Raw genomic sequence first — 17,749 nt, 5'->3', positions numbered from 1 at the left:
TGTACTCAAAACAGCATGGTACTGGCATAAGAACAGGCACATAGATCAATGGAACAGAACAGAGAACTCAGAAATAAACCCACAGCTCTATGGACAACTGATATTTGACAAAGGAGGTAAGACAATACAATGGAGTAAAGACAGCCTCTTCAACAAATGGTGTTGGGAAAACTGGACAGCTACCTGCAAAAAAATGAAACTAGACCACCAACTTACACCACTCACAAAAATAAACTCAAAATGGATAAAAGACTTGAATGTAAGCCATGAAACCATAAGCATTTTAGAAGAAAACATAGGCAGTAAGCTCTCTGACATCTCTCGCAGCAATATATTTGCTGATTTGTCTCCACAGGCAAGTGAAATAAAAGACAGGATAAACAAATGGGACTTTATCAAACTAAAAAGCTTCTGCACAGCTAAAGACAATAAGAACAGAATAAAAAGACAAACTACACAATGGGAGAATATATTTGACATAGCGTCTGATAAGGGGTTAATAACCAAAATTTATAAAGAACTTGTAAAACTTAATACCAGGAAGACAAACAATCCAATCCAAAAATGGGCAAAAGAAATGAATAGACATTTCTCCAAAGAGGACACACAGATGGCCAATAGGCATATGAAAAAATGTTCAACATCATTAATGATTAGAGAAATGCAAATTAAAACCACAATGAGATATCACCTCACACCAGTCAGAATGGCGCTCATCAATAAAACAACACAGAATAAGTGCTGGCGAGGATGTGGAGAAAAGGGAACCCTCCTGCACTGCTGGTGGGAATGCAGACTGGTGCAGCCACTGTGGAAAACAGTATGGAGATACCTCAAGAAATTAAAAATCGAACTGCCTTTTGACCCAGCTATACCACTGGTAGGAATATACCCCAAGAACACCATAGCACTGTTTGAAAAGAAGAAATGCACCCCCATGTTTATGGCAGCATTTTTCACAATAGCAAAGATTTGGAAACAGCCCAAGTGTCCATCAGAGGATGAGTGGATTAAAAAGCTTTGGTATATATATACTATGGAATACTACTCAGCCATAAGAAATGATGACATAGGATCTTTTACAACAACATGGATGGGCCTTGATAACATTATACAGAGTGAAAGAAGTAAATCAGAAAAAACTAAGAACTATATGTTTCCACACATAGGTGGGACATAAAGATGAGACTCAGAGACATGAACAACAGTGTTGGGGTTACAGGGTGGGGGGAGGAGAGGGAAGGGGTTGGGGAAGGGGAGGGGCACAAAGATCATGGCTTTTCAGCATTGGCCATATTCCCCCCTTAATCTATAGACAGACAGCAAATATTTACGTATGGTGTTCCCACTATAAAGACTGCTGTCTTAGGGACAAATGCTGACAAACTATTTCAGCAGTTCCTCCTTCTTCAAAGACTTATATGTAAACATAGAGCTCCATGTTTCATAGGACATACTCAAGCTCACTCCAGGCTTCCTGGTGCTTTAGCACAAGGGAATGCCCCCCCCCTTTTTTTTTTTTGTATTTTTTTTTGTATTTTTTCTTTTATTTATTTATTTTTTGTATATTTCTGAGGATGGGGATGGGGAGGCAAGCAGACAGACTCCTGCATGCACCTGACTGGGATCCACCTGGCATGCCTACCAGGGGGAATGCTCTGCCCATCTGGGATGTTGCTCTGTTGCAACCGGAGTCATTCTAGCAACTGGGGTGGAGGCCATGGGGCCATCCTTAGTGCCCAGGGTGGATTTGCTCCGGTGGAGCCTTGGCTGTGGGCGGGAGAAGAGGGACCGGGAGGGGGGAGAGGGGGAGGGGTGGAGAGGTAGATGGGCGCTTCTCCTGTGTGCTCTGGCCGGGAATCGAACCCGGGAATCCTGCACACCAGGCCAATGACTCCGACGGGTCTACCATATCATGCTTTTTACTTAAAAAAAAAAAAAATTTACATTTCTTTTGAAAGCTGATGAACAGGAGACACCAAATCTACCTTCTTTATTAGATCTAGCTAATAACACTGTTCTGTCTTTTTTCCAAATAGCTCCAGATATATGGAAAAGATTTATATAGGCGGATGGGGATCCTCAAACCCCTCAGCGAGATCTTCTGAGAATGGCTTTTAAGATACCAGAGGCAGAAAAAGCCCAATAGAGATCAGGGGGAACTACCAGCTTTTAGGATACACCCTTAAAGGCTCCAGCACCCCAAAGGGGTCTCATAGGATGCCATCTGGGTCCTGCTTCAATAGTGGAAAGAAGGTCATTGAGCTAAAGCCTGCCAGGCTTACACGCCTCTGCTGTGAGGAAACAGGGACACTGGAAGGTGGGCTTCCCCCTCGCTCCTCTAAGGGAGGGTTCAGTCTCTTCCAGGCCTGCTCCAGCCACCTATGACCTAACCTTGCCCAGAATGCTGGGGTTTGCCACTGAAGGCTGAAGGTGCCCAGGGCCGTCGACCCCATCTACGACACTGTGGACGAGCCTAGGGTATTTCTTCCAAGAAGCAGGTAAACTGATCTCATTTGCACAAGGGCCACTTAACTATGTTTTGCCTGAATAGTCAAGTTCTTTATTCTTCCCTCAAAGATCTCTGTTGTGGGTGTTGATAGTCCTATTTTCTGCTGCTTTGCTTAATATATAGTGTTTCCTTTATTCCTCCTACCTCAATGCCCCACTCATATTTCAGGCTTGGACCTACTCTTAATTTAGAGCTCTCTTTCCTCCTTTTGCCAACTTGTATTATGAATTTACCTTTGCCACCCAGCATAGTGTATCCCAAGGTTCTCTTTACCAGGCCACAGTCACAGAGCTCCAGGGAAAAGCAACCTGGTCTCAACTCTCCAGGCAGAGGAGAACAGAAGCTCCATATCCACGCATGCTGCAAATGGCTTTTTCCAGTCTACCTGAATCATTACCATCTAGAAGCAGCGGTCATTGGGACTTGGACATGAGCTGCAAAGTATAGAATGGTGACAACAATTCCAGTGCCATACGGACTTTTCCTGTGGGGAACTTTCCTGGACTCCTGCTCCCTGTGACAGCTCCTAACAGACTGAACTGTGGTTGGGTTGCATTTTTCAGGGATTTGGCATGGTGAGGGGGCCACCTTGGACTTGGGGAACATGTTAAGGACATTACTCATTTATGGATTTTTGCTGTATTGGCCAAGAGTTTGCTTAAAGGCTTTTAATCACTGTAAAAAAAAATAGAGGACTAGATGAAGAAGATGGGGCACATATACACCATGGTATATTATTCAGCTAGGAGAAATGGTGACATTGGATCACTTATAGCGGAATGGTGGAGTCTTGGTAGCATTGTGCGGAGTGAAATAAGCGAATCAGAAAAAAACAGGAACTGCAGGATTCCATACATTAGTGGGACATAAAAGCGAGACTGAGAGGCATGAACAGGAGTGTGGTGGCTATGGGGGGTGGGGGGAGGGAAGGAGGGAGAGGGGGAGGGGAGGGGGAGGGGTACAGAGAGAACTGGATGGTGGGTGGCAGAGGACGATCTCTCTTTGGGTGATGGGTATGCAACATAACTAAATGACAAGATAACCTGGAAATGTTTTCTTTGAATGTATGTACCCTGATTTATTGATGTCACCCTATTAAAATAAAAATTTATTTATATATATATATAAAAAAAAAAAGATCTTATACAATGGACTTTTAAAAAAAAAAAGCTATAAACCTTTCCATCTCTTTTATTTCCCCCTGGCATTTTATTTGTTGAAGATAGCAAGTCATTTGTTCTGCAGTGTTTTCCGTGGTCTGGATTTTGTTGGTCACATTCCCATGATATCCTTTACCATATTCCTCTGTTGCTTGCCCAGAGGCTTGAGGAAGTTCAGGTTAGTTTATTTAGTGAGAATGCATCACAGGGTATAGTGTGTACTCCCACGAGGAGGCACATAATGTCTGACTATCTCTCTTTTTGTTAGTGGGCCTTGGCAATAATCACCTGAATGCATTATTTCATTAGAGGTTGCAAAATGGTGATGTACTACTCATTATAGTATTCTTCCTTCATTTCTTATCTGAAGAGAAACTTGCCCTTCTTAACTCTTTGGTTACAGTGAGGAACAGTTTGCCTAAAAAAAGCAGGACATATGCTTGGCTTTTTCCCCTTTACTGGCCAGTTTTGAAAATAATGGATTAGTTTCCTAACATCTTCTAACAGTGAGATACTTTATGTTTATTGTTATTTTTTGTTTAAGAATCATTATGAACTTATAGATTTAAATGTCTTTAATGAGTTTCAATCCACTGAGGTTATTATTCTTATTGTCCACATTTTTGGCCATAGGAAGCATCCTGAGTCTTTTTGACTTGATTCCAATAGTTTTTATTAACTTGTATGTTTGTATTTTATTATTTAAAAATGCCAACAGGGAAAATAACCCTGCCTGACCAGGTGGTAGTGCAGTGGATAGAGCATTGGCCTGGGATGCAGAGGATCCAGGTTCAAAATCTGAAGTTGCTGGCTTGACCTTGGGATCACAGACATGGGCCCATGGTCACTGGCTTGAGCACAGGGTCACTGGCCTGACTGGATCCCCAGGTAAGGCACATATGAGAAAGCCATCAATGAGCCACTAAAGTGCCACAACTATGAGTTGATGTTTCTCATCTTTCTCCCTTCCTGTCTGTCTGTCCCTGTTTGCCCCCCCTCAAAAGAAAGGAAGGAAGGAAGGAAGGAAGGAAGGAAGGAAGGAAGGAAGGAAGGAAGGAAAGAAAGAAAGAAAGAAAGAAAGAAAGAAAGAAAGAAAGAAAGAAAGAAAGAAAGAAAGAAAGAAAGAAAGAAAGAAAGCCCGGCATATGGATGTCCCGGGTTTGATTCCCTATCAGGGCACACAAGTGACCATCTGTTTTTCCTCCTCTTTCTCTCCCCCTTCTCTCCCTCCTCCCCTCCTGCAGCCAATGGCTGAACTGGTTAGAGTGTGGCCCCAGGCACTGAGGATAGCTCCGTTGGTCTGAATGCGTCAGCCCCAGGTTCTAAAAATAGCTTGGTACTCGGGCATCAACTGCAGACTGGGTTGCTGGGTGGATCCTGGTTAAGATACATGTGGGAGTCTGCCTCACTATCTCCCCTCCCCTCACCTAAAAAAAATTGTTTTTTAATAAAATAAAAAAAAAAATTTTTTAAACAGGGACAGAGAGAATCAGAGATAGGGAAAGACAGACAGGAATGGAGAGAGATGAGAAGCATCAATCATTAGTTTTTCGTTGTGACATCTTAATTGTTCATTGATTGCTCTCATATGTGCCTTGACCGGGGGCCTTCAGCAGACTGTGTAACTCCTTGCTGGAGCCAGCGACCTTGGGTCCAAGCTGGTGAGCTTTTCTGCTCAAGCCAGATGAGCCTGCGCTCAAGCTGGCAACCTCGGGGTCTCGAACCTGGGTCCTTCCGCATCCCATTCTGACGCTCTATCCACTGTGCCACCGCCTGGTCAGGCTAATAAAATAAATTAAAAAAAAGAAAATCTGATGTAAGAAATAAGGTTATAGAGGAATATAGAGGGATATAAGGAAATGTTTTTATATCACTCGCTAGGAAAAGGTCTTCCAAATAATACATACAGAATAGGCGCCATAAAGAAAAGATTGAAAAAAACTGACTACCCTTCAACTTTAAACTTCTCTATGGCAAAATTTTAAGACAAGTGATTGGTAGCCTAGAAGAAAATACCACATAAAATATAAACAAAAGCAAAACACTTTTTATGTATCTATAAATCAACAGCAAATCAATAAGAAAAAGACACACAATCAAATAAATGGGAAATGATATAAATAAGTAATTTCTAGAACAAGACATTCAGAAGACAATTAAATAGTGCTGGAGCCAAGGGATGGCTTTAGTGGAGAAGACATTCTGATCCCTTGAAAATGCCATCAACCAGGCCTGACCTGTGGTGGTGCAGTGGATAAAGCGTCGACCTGGAAATGCTGAGGTCGCTGGTTCGAAATCCTGGGCTTGCCTGGTCAAGGCACATATGGGAGTTGATGCTTCCTGCTCCTCCCCCCCTTCTCTCTCTGTCTCTCTCCTCTCTCTCTCTCCCTCTCTCTCTCCTTTCTAAAAAATGAATAAATTTAAAAAATAAATTATAAAAAAAAAAAAAAGAAAATGCCATCAACCTCCATCCACTCATCTCAGTCTTATGTAAGCTCAGCTTCAAGACAAGGCTTTACCTCTCTTTCCAACCAAATAGCCATTCTTTTTTTTTTTTTTTTTTTTTTTTTTTTTACAGAGACAGAGAGAGAGAGTCAGAGAGAGGGACAGATAGGGACAGGCAGGCAGGAAAGGAGAGAGATGAGAAGCATCAATCATCAGTTTTTCATTGCGACACCTTAGTTGTTCCTTGATTGCTTTCTCATATGTGCCTTGACCGTGGGCCTTCAGCAGACTGAGTAACCCCTTGCTCAAGCCAGCGACCTTGGGTCCAAGCTGGTGAGCTTTTTGCTCAAACCAGATGAGCCTGTGCTCAAACTGAGAGTTTGTTTACTATGAGGTTTTACTCAGGCCTCGAACCTGAGTCTTCCACATTCCAGTCCGATGTTCTATCCACTGCACCATCGCCTGGTCAGGCACAAATAACCATTCTTAAATTTCCTTTATATGGGAAAGCTAGAGCTTTCATGGTCAATAACATAAAAATAGATGCTCAACTGTACAAGTGGATAAACAACTGAAAATTGTGATACTATTTTTTACTCATCAGATTGACACAAATTAAAAAAAAACTGATTGCGGCCCTGGTCAGTTGACTCAGTGGTAGAACACTGGCCTGGCATGTGGATGTCCCAGGTTTGATTCCTGGTCAGAGCACACAGGAAAGCAATCATCTGCTTCTCCACCTCTTCCCCTCCCCCTTCTATCTCTCTCTCTAGTTCTCTCTCTCTTTCTCTCCCACAGCCATGTAAGATTGGTTCAAGCAAGTTGGCCCTTGGCACTGAGGATGGCTCCCATGGAGCCTCAGCCTCAGGCACTAAAAATAGCTTGGTTGCCGAGCAATGAGCAAGGGGGAGAGCAGATGGGCAGACCATTGCAGCAGCAGCCTCGTAGGGGGTTTGCCCCATGTATTCCAGTGCAGGTGCATTCAGGAGTCTCTCTGTCTCCCCTCCTCTCACTTAAAAAAATAACAACAACTGATTGCATCTACCTTGGGAGAGAGGATGAAGGAGCACTCCAATGTAAGTAGCCACTGTTGGTGACCATGTACAGGTTCAATGTGTTGGGAGGACCTAACTTAGCAACCTCTATAACAATTTAAATGTACATGCCCTTTGACCCAGCAAGTTCACTTCTAGGATCTTATCCTGCAGAGGTGCTCTTACACTCTAATGTGTCCACAAAGGATATTTTGTACAAGGGTGATCACTGCAGCATTGTTTCTATTATCAAGAAAAGGGGGTGGAAACTCAAAAAGGGGACTGTAAAATGAATTATGGCTGAGTCATAGTATGAAATGCCATGCAGTTGTTGGGGGAAAAAAGGAAGTTAAGTGTCTGTGATGTATTGTAAATAGAAACAGGCAAGTCACAGGAGAGTTTGTTTACTATGATATTAAATCAAAAATGACTGTTAACAGCACTTGCTTCTGGAAGTAGAGAGGGAGGAGGGATTCTTCACACTAAGAATAATGTGAGCTAGCCTTTCTTAGTGGCTCCCACCACTAGGAATTGTGGTGAGGGACATGGCTTGTCTCACTCAGTCCTCACAACAGCCCTCTCAGGAAAGTGCTTTCATTGCCCCCATTTCACAGAAGAAAAAAAATCAGCTTAAAGTTGTTGCCAGGCTATCAGCTGAAAAACAGTAGAACTAGGGCTTAGGACCACAACCCTGGTTAGTCTAGCTTGGTGGTGATAAACTGCCTCCTAATATATATATATATTAATATTGCTTGAATTATTTTACAGTGACTTGTGTGTTGCTTTTCCAATTTAAAAAACAACAGAGAAAGAAAAATTTCATTGTAAAAACAATCAAAATCATTTATCTCCGAGTCTCAGGAAAAATACTCCAAGACTCTCCCTAAAATCATTTCATTTTAAAGGGCAGGTAATGGAAAAGGCTTTACCCTGGTTATTCACCTAAAAGCATAGAAACACTTATTCATGAATGATCACATTTAGAGTTGAGCACTCGCTGTTTGGGTGAAGATGGTTTTGGTATAAGAGAGAAGTAAGTGAAACTTACGGTTTGGTCCTTCACTTGTTTTATAATTCAGTACTACGTTTGCAGTCGCAAGAGAAAGAAGTACAAGAAAACTCCTTGTCCATGTCATGGTTTGTTTCAAGGTGCAAGCCTTAGATGTGGCAGGAGAAAAATTGCCCCGGTGTGTTTATGTGGCTCCGCATTCTCCCAAATGAAATCTAAGAGGAGGGCACAGGAGGCGTGGTGCCCCATAGGGTGAGTCATTCAGAGAACTTCCCTTTTGACCTAGTTAAAGAAATTACAGTTGTCTGCACAAGCTTGGCATAATATAACGGATTGGTTTGACCAACCTGTGTTCCTCAATGTAAGGAGAAAGAGATGTGGTAAGTTGTGCTAACTCAGGCTGGATCGGAAGTTGAACAGTGGGAAAAAGAAAGTGAAAAATACGACTGTTAATGTTGTCTTTTTGTAAACCCACCCGATTATTTCTCTCTGGATTGGTCCTATATTAAAAGGAACTTAATGAAAGTTTGCTTTAGACTTGGGAGGTAAATATTGACTGTCTAGGGCAGACACAAACAAGCATGGCATCAGAAATGCCTGATTGTGGCCTGACCAGGTGGCGGCACAGTGGAGAGAGCGTCAGCCTGGGACAGACATTAGAACCCAGAGATTCAAAGCCCCGAGGCCACCAGGTTGAGCATGGGATTATAGACATGACCCCATGGCTGCAGCTGACCCCCTCCCCCATCAAGGCACATATGAGACTACTAAGGTGCCACAACTACACATTGATGCTGCTCATCTCTCTCCTGTCCTGTCTGTCTGTTCCTCTCTCTCTCTCTCAAAACACCAGACCAAAACAGAAACATTTAACACAATCAGGCATTTCTTTTTTTTTTCTTTTTAGAGAGAGGGACAGACAGGAAGGGAGAGAGATGAGAAGCATCAATTCTTTGTTGCAGCACCTTAGTTGTTCATTGATAGCTTTCTCATATGTGCCTTGACGAGGTGGGTGTGGGGGCTGTAGCCAAGCTAATGACCCCTTGTTCAAGCCAGTGACCAGGGGCTCAAACCAGCAACCAAAGAGTCATGTCTATGATCCCACGCTCAAGCCGGCGACCTTGGGGTTTTGAACCTGTGTCCTCAGCATCCCAGGCCCACGCTCTAGCCACTGAGCCCCTGCCTGGTCAGACTGTGTTAAATGTTAACTCTTAGGCCCCACTCCAGACTTACTAGGGTTGAAACTTGGGACTCTGAATTTTAACAAGGGCCCCAACTGTCTCAGAGTCTGTAAATGACAACCTAGAATATATTGTGGTTCATTTCTTCCTGGCCCAGAATTCTCCAGCTCTGTAAAGTGTATGTAGACAGAACCACTTGTTCCGGTGTCCCGCTCTCAAGTGGCGAGTGGGAAGTGCTGAGGGGCCTCCCCAATGAAGGGAGCTGTAACTGGAGCACTTAAGTTCCTGATACTTGTTGCTACTCAGCGGTGGCCTTGTGGGTTTCACACAGTCCAGTAGCCTGGTGCCCTCTCGGCGGGGAAGCCAGGTTCCTACCTGGGAAGTGTTCTTCCAGGACATTTCCAGTCTCTAGTATGGACTCAGCCCTGGTGCTCCTGGCGTGGGCTCTTTAGGTCCCAGCCTGTGGTGGTCAGTCATTCCTACTCTCACTCTCAACCACCCCTGGGGTCCAAGCAGAGCCAGGTCCTGCTGCTGTCACCCCCACTTCCTCCCTGGCAGGCCACTACTGCCTGGAAGCAGATCCCCTTCCTTAGCCTTCAGTCTGTAAAAGGCCTTCATGCCCCTCAGTAGAAGTCACTTCTCAGGCACCTATCTATTCTTCTAAAACAAACAAACAAACAAACAAAATTTTATAAAGGGCACTCCATGGTAGATGGTGATCTCCATACTGTGATATTGTTGGCCATTTCTTTCACTGAAAAGGAGGAAGAGAAAGAACCCCACAAGTTTGATCTCTGGTGGGATGACCTTGGAAATGGCAGAATTTCTGCTAAGGGAGGTGGAGGTTTTGTCTTTGACACTTTTCCCAGGAACATCTCAGTCATCCTCTTCTGGAAAGAAGGTGGGGCAGGGTCCCGGAGAGCCGTTGTGCCTGGGAAGACCAGGGGCCTTCCGGAACAGCTGACGTGACTGGGGCATTTGTGTGTGAGGAACTTTCCGCTGCGCAGGAAGTGTACAGACCACAACTTGGACACAAAGATAGAAAATCAGAGGAAGTGCTACTTAGAGTTCTTAGTAAAGATTACTAGCAGTGTTTTAGTGAGGCCTCTAGAAAAGGAAAGTCATTTGTCAAAGGTTGTACAGAAAATCAGAAGTGATGTCTCAAATGGAAAAAAACAAAGTTCACCTATGCACCTTGGGTCCCAAATCATATGGTCCACAGTAATATACCATATTAATGCGATTGGTAACAATAAATATAGTTATACAAATAGTCAATTTACTATATTCCTTTCTGTTGTCTAAGAGTTTTACACTGACAATCTTATTTAATCCTTACAGAGCCTCTATGAGGTGTGTAGAGCTATTGTGAAAAATATATAATGACCAGTAGAGTTATATAAATATGTAACTCAATGCATAGATTAAAAAAATTTAAGTATATTTCATTACCACCCCTATTTTCTCTCTAAATAACCTAAGCAATCAAGTATTGCAAAAGTACCTAGTGAGTGATATAAATTTTCCAACAAATCGTTAATTGAATTATCATAATTTCCAAAATTTTGTTGATGTTTAGAAATGATTGGTGTGTTCTTTTGAGATAGGGCTCACTGTCTGTGGTGATTCATCATGGGGAGCTGCCTTGAACTTCTCCAAGGAGTTTCTTCAAATTGGTGGCCCTTAGATAGTGTATATCCCCAATAAATAGAAAATTTCTCTGCATGTCATTGATATTGTTCATGATGTTAAATTGTCAATTTCTGTTGAACAATAGCAATGCTAAAATTTAAAAATGTCCCAGTCCTTATAATGCTGTTTGCAAGTTTTCTATATCCAATATTTTATTATTTTATATTTCTCTTTTTGGGGTTTTTTTTTTTGTATTTTTCTGAAGTTGGAAATGGGTAGGCAGACTCCCGTATGCGCCCGACCAGGATCCACCCAGCATGCCCACCAGGGGGCAATGCTCTGTCCATCCGGGGCGCTTCTCCTGTGTGCCTGGGCCGGGAATCAAACCTGGGACTCCCGCACACCAGGCTGACGCTCTACCACTGAGCCAACCGGCCAGGGCCTATTTAATATATATATTTATTAAATATACACATTTAAATATATATATATTTAATTAATATATATTATATATTTAATATATATAAATATATATTAAATATATATTTAATTAATTAAATAAATATATATTAAAAAATATATATTTTTTTGTATTTTTCTGAAGCTGGAAACGGGGAGAGACAGTCAGACAGACTCCCTCATGCGCCTGACCGGGATCCACCCGGCACGCCCACCAGGGGCGACGCTCTGCCCACCAGAGGGCGATGCTCTGCCCCTCCGGGGTCACTCTGCCACGACCAGAGCAACTCTAGCGCCTGGGGCAGAGGCCAAGGAGCCATCCCCAGTGCCCCGGCCATCTTTGCTTCAATGGAGCCTTGGCTGCGGGAGGGGAAGAGAGAGACAGAGAGGAAGGGGGGGGGGTGGAGAAGCAAATGGGCGCTTCTCCTGTGTGCCCTGGCCGGGAATCGAACCCGGGTCCCCCGCACGCCAGGCCGACGCTCTACCGCTGAGCCAACCGGCCAGGGCCTATTTTATATTTCTTAATCACAAAAATCACTTACTCCACTAGCTTATTTATCCTTCCACAGAACTTTACAAATACCATTTGGTAAAGTGTCAGGATTTAATAAATTTAAATTTAAATGACTTTCAAATTCATTTATTTTCACTTTTACCCTCTAGAAACAAAATCCCTTTCATATAATAATTTATTTTAGAATATTATATTTTTTCTCTTGGAATGGATATTTTGTTTTGTAACAAGGAGTATGCCATATTTCTTCATTTTTTTCTTTCCTTTTTTATTGTTTAAAAATTTTATTTAGAAAATTAAATTTAACAGGTGACATTGATCAATGAGTACATAAGTTTCAGGTAAACATTTCTATAGCATTTGAACTGTTGATTATGTTGTATATCCATCACCCGAAGTTAAATCATTTTTCGTCACCCTACATTTGTCCCTCGTTACTCCCTTCTCCTCACCTTCTCCTCTATATACCCCCCTCCCCCGGTAACCACTGCACTCTTATCTATGTCCATGAGTCTCAGTTTTATATCCCACCTATGTGTGAAATCATACAGTTCTTAGCTTTTTCTGATTTACTTATTTCACTCAGCATAATGTTCTCAAGGTCCACCCATGTTGTGGTAAATGGCACTATGTCATCATTTCTTTTTACTAGGTCATCATTCTTATGGCTGAGTAGTATTCCATTGTATATATGTACCACATCTTCTTTATCCAATCCTCTATTGAGGGACACTTTGGCTGTTTCCATGTCTTGGCCACTGTCAATAAGGCTGCAATGAACATGGGGGTGCATGTGTCTTTACGTACCAATGTTTTTGAGTTTTGGGGGTAGGTACCCAGTAGAGGGATTGCTGTGTCTTATGGTAGCTCTATTCTTAATTTTTTGAGGAACCACCATACTTTCTTCCATAATGGTTGTACTAATTTGCATTCCCACCAGCAGTGAATGAGGGTTCCTTTCTCTCCACAGCCTCTCCAACACTTGTTTTGTTGATAATAGCCAGTGAAGTGGTGTCTCATTGTAGTTTTGACTTGCATTTCCTGAGTAGCTAGTTAAGATGAATATCTTTTCATGTATCGTTTTTTTTGCTCCATATGAAGCACTTCCCCCCCCCCTCAAAGTGGAGGGAAAAATGCCCGTGCATCTTATGGAGTGAAAAATACGGTATTTTATTAAGTATTTTTTTTTAATTTTATTTATTCACTTTTAGAGAGGAGAGAGAGAGGGAGAAGAGAGAGACAGAGAGGGAGAAGGGGGAAGGAACTGGAAGCATCAACTCCCATATGTGCCTTGACCAGGCAAGCCCAGGGTTTCGAACCGGCAACCTCAGCATTTCCAGGTCAACGCTTTATCCACTACGCCACCACAGGTCAGGCTTATTAAGTATTTTAACACACCATTTGGTTCAGAATATTTTTTCTCTTATTTTCCTCCTTAAAACCCTAGGTGTGTCTTATGGTCAGATGTGTCTTATGGAGCAAAAAATATGGTATCTGTTGGTCATTTGCATGTCCTCTTGGGAGAAGTGTCTGTTCAAGTCCTCTCCGCATTTTTTAATTGGATTGTTTGCTTGTTTGTTGCTGAGCTTTGTGAGTTTTTTATGTTTTGAATATTAACCCCTTATCATAGCTGTCATTTGAAAATATCATCTCCCATTTAGATGGTGGCCTATTTGTCTTGCTGTCAGTTTCTTTTGCTGTGCAGATATTTCTTCATTTTTATATGATGCCTTCCCTTTTTCTTTCATTCCTCAAATTAATCTTGTAAATCTGAAAGTATTAAAATCTCTGTTAGAATATCACTGCTTCAGGATAAACCTCCCTAAAATGTTTTGTTTTCCCAAAATTTTACTGTTTCTATTAAAATAAACATTCAGGACTTCAGGTTTCCAAACTTTGCAGCTGCGGCATTACGAGCTCTCCAGAAGGGCCAGGGGCCTCTCAGTTTCATGATCTCAATCCCCAAGCCTTGAGACCTATCACTACTTAATTCTCTCTGATGTTTCTCTGATGAAAGATGGAAAATTTAAAAAAAATTAAATTATTGACATGATTCATATCTTTAAGTATATCCCCCAGAGAGGGAGGGTTGGATGCCAGTGATCTGAGGACAGGATCCTGAGCAACAGAGCCTGACAGGGAATTCCTAAGTATGCAACTTATTGGGGGAGTGGCTGAAGTGAAAGGATGGGGACGGGCAAGCAGAGCAGGGCATGGGAAGAAACTAAGTAGAGATAAGTGGTCAGCCAAAGCTGGCCCACTGCAGGGAGAGCTGGGGTGTGAGATAAACCATGGGGTTTGAGCCATCGCGTGGTGCGGGGGCTGGTACAGCTTCCTCATCATTCAGTCACCGGGCATGGGCCTGGGGGGCATGTGCACAGAACCACAACCACCCAGATGTCTCTAGCCAAGCTGCTCCACAGAGAGGACGAGCCACTCCGTCCAGTCCAGAGGAGGGGAGCAGGGCCTGCCACAGCACTCCCCACCACCAGGCTGAAGGGTCTAGAAACCATTTCTGAAACCTTGGCTGAACCTCTGGATGTCCCAGATTTCCTCGCTACTCCTGCTGTGTGTGTGCAAAATCTAGTGAGGTTTTCATGAAACATCATTGGAGCCCTATTTCTCAAGCACTGACAAGAAAATTTAGATCAAGTATTTTAGATGTTTTTTCACCTTTAAGAGATGAACAGACACCAGCAAGCTATTTTCAAAGTCTTGAATTTTACATTTTAAGTAATTTCAAAATATATGTTATGGAAATAGTTGAAGTTTTAGAAAAAGTGATGAAAGTTTTATTGCCTTGTTTTATAAATTTTCCAAAATGTTTTTTCTCATTTGAATAGTTATGTTTTATACCAAGCAGAGTCATTAATTTAGGTCACAATGATATACCTATGCTTTTTAAATTTTATTTTATTGATTGATTTTAGAGAGAAGAGAAGGAAAGAGAAAAAGGGGGGAGGATCAGGAAGCATCAACTCATTCTCGTATGTGTCTTGACCGGGCAAGTGGGTTTCGAACTGGCGACCTCAGCATTCCAGATGGATGCTTTATCCACTGTGCCACCAAAGACCAGGCAATGCACTCATGCTTTTTAATTCTTTTTTGAAATTCTATTAATTTCATATCTAAAAATACTTAATTATTTGTAACTATACATTAGATTGTGATAAAAATCCTGATAATATTTTCTGAATATTCTCACTTGCTTTATGGATACAATTTTGATTTGAAAATTTCCAGGATTTTTATAATCTCAAATACATGTGTAAAACAGATTAAGTTATTCTTTTCATTATTTTGTTTACTTGAGATTGTAGAATTTATTACAGCAATGAGTTTTGCCAAAATATGATTACCATCCTGATTAAATATATTTGCTATTTTCAACTCTTCATATGACAATTTCTGAGCCCTATTTAATCAAAACACTATGGAGAGCTGTTCATTTTTTTGTTATAATAATCAAATTGTTTTTCATTCCAGAAATAGAAATCATTAACTTTCTTTTTATTTTTATTTTTCGAGAGAGGAAGAGGGAAAGATGAGAAGCATCAACTCATAGCTCTGGCACCTTAGTTTTCATTGATTGCTTTCTATGCCATAACCCCGGGAGCTCCAGTTGAGCCAGTGACCCCTTGCTCAAGCCAGCAACCTTGGTCTTCAAGCCAGCGATTATGAGATCATGTTGATGATCTCATGCTCAAGCTGGCGACCCCTCGCTCAAGCTGGTGAGCCTGCACTCAAGTTGGATGAGCCCACACTCAAGCTGGTGACCTTGGGGTTTTGAACCTGAGACCTCAGCATCCCAGACTGACAGTCTTTCCACTGCGCCACCAGTGGTCAGGCTGACTTTCTTTTGTATTGTTTCTTGAACAGTGTAAATGGACATTCTGGGCTGTTCTGATTTGGGCACTGTAGAAGATGTTCTTCTCATTTCTTGTTTGTTCCCACAGGTCTGTTCCCAGTTGAATAGTGCCTCCCCCGCATCGCAATGTCATATCCACACAGAACCTTTGAATGTGAATTCGTTTAGAAAAGAGGTCTTTGCATATGTATTAGTTAACATGAAGAAGTCATACTGGTGTCTTTATAAGAAGGAGGCTGTGTGATTCCTCATGGGCTGGCACTGACAGGGCTCTGGTGATTTTCCCTTGATCTCCAGTTCTCCTATATCTGGGATGGCCCAGGGGGATATTCTATCTCTGGGTCACAGAGTGATGTCAATTGTTCCTCTCAAGGAAGGGGCTAATAAGGATTCTGGGAAGGTGAGGGTCAGTTTATAAGCCAGCTCCGGCCTCACCCTCCTCCTGATTCTTCTTGGGACTTGCTCCACCTATAGCTGTGAATAGTGAGCTTTGGTGTCCATGCTTGGACTGGGCCAGTGACATTTTCATTGTGGGGCTCACCTCTCAGGAACTACACCATGTGGGTGGATTTCCCAGTGTCTTTCCTGCCTCTTTGAGTTTGTCATGCCCTCATCCTGAGTCTTTCAAGGATCAAAGGGAAGGATCTAGCACTTATTGAACATCTTCAGGCCAGGGATCAGTCCATCAAATGGTCAAGCTCACTCCATTCTCATAATAATGCTGTGAGTTGTTCTGTTTCCCAGATGGAAAAATCATTCAGGAGCATACCTAAGTCTCCAGCCAGTAGAGGCAGATCTGGGGATACTAACTAGGATGCCTAACCACACCCAGCTATGGTAGATTGTTTTTAGAAGACTGAACCACCTCTTTCTCTTCCCCTATTCGTGATCACTGAGGGGAACACAGGCTCATCTGCAACATACAATTTACTTTAGCACATGTTATACCCTTTATAGTCTTAGAAGAAGAAATTTGAAGTGGCTTCTGCTACACCAGTTAACATCAGAATGCTTGCCTTTGCATCAAGAACATGTTGGGTAGACCTAGAATCTTTCCTCTATATCTACAAGGGTGTAAAGATAGGCATAAGACATCCATGCAGTTTTGCTTTATAGTCATGAAAATCTGCAAAGTACTCATCAATTGGAAACTAGTTATTTAAATTATAGGAGACCTTACAATGGGACATTATTTGACATCAGTTCTATTGTTAAACAGCTTCATTGAGATATAATTCATGTACCATAAACTTTATACAGTTCAAGTGATTTTTAGTAACAATCAACACAGTCTAATTTTAGAACATTGTTATTACCTGGAGAATAAATTCCACACATGATGAGATATTTTGGAGCCATTTTAAAGAATGAGGTAGTCTCTATGTGTTTAAATGGGAATACATTAATTATGGGCAAAAAAAAAAAGCATGTTGAGGAAAATATATAACATATAGTTCATTTACTTGTAATATGTATATACATATAAATTAATAGTTATATATTTGTTCATTGATTTATTTGTATATATATATGTCTGGAGAAATAAATGGGGAAGTTTTAAATATTTTTATATATTATTATTATTTTTTAAAGATTTTATTTATTCATTAGAGAGAGGGGAGAGAGAGAGAGAAGGGAGAGGAGCAAGAAGCATCAACTCCCATATGTGCCTTGACCAGGCAAGCCCAGGGTTTTGAACCGGCAACCTCAGCGTTTCCAGGTTGACGCTTTATCCACTGCGCCACCATAGGTCAGGCTTATATATTATTTTTATACTATGTATTTTATATACTTTTCTTTATATCAGTCATATGTATCTACTTTAAATAATAACCTAAAATGAAGTAAACAATGCAGGTGTCCAAACTCATAAGGAGGTGTTTAGGAGAAGCTGCTGCTAAAAAAAAAATTGGAAAGAAATGATATTTTTGTTTA

At 41.7% G+C, this 17,749-nt stretch overlaps 1 protein-coding gene across 3 annotated transcripts in view; it reads right to left on the bottom strand.

Annotated features, from left to right (window-relative positions):
• Window positions 1-8,360, bottom strand: part of MILR1 (mast cell immunoglobulin like receptor 1) — a 32,553-nt gene extending 24,193 nt beyond the window's left edge. For all 3 annotated transcript variants that reach the window (XM_066235908.1, XM_066235906.1, XM_066235907.1), the window contains exon 1: window positions 8,200-8,360. In XM_066235908.1, coding sequence (XP_066092005.1) covers window positions 8,200-8,287 — 88 coding nt within the window. In that variant the 5' untranslated portion in view covers window positions 8,288-8,360. The remainder of the gene's footprint in view (window positions 1-8,199) is intronic.
• Window positions 8,361-17,749: the final 9,389 nt, after the last annotated feature.

This window comes from Saccopteryx bilineata, chromosome 6 (assembly GCF_036850765.1).
Source record: "Saccopteryx bilineata isolate mSacBil1 chromosome 6, mSacBil1_pri_phased_curated, whole genome shotgun sequence".
NCBI classification, from domain to species: Eukaryota; Metazoa; Chordata; class Mammalia; order Chiroptera; family Emballonuridae; genus Saccopteryx; species Saccopteryx bilineata.
The sequence above is the reverse complement of the archived record's forward strand: the minus strand, read 5'-3'. Positions and strand labels throughout refer to the sequence as shown.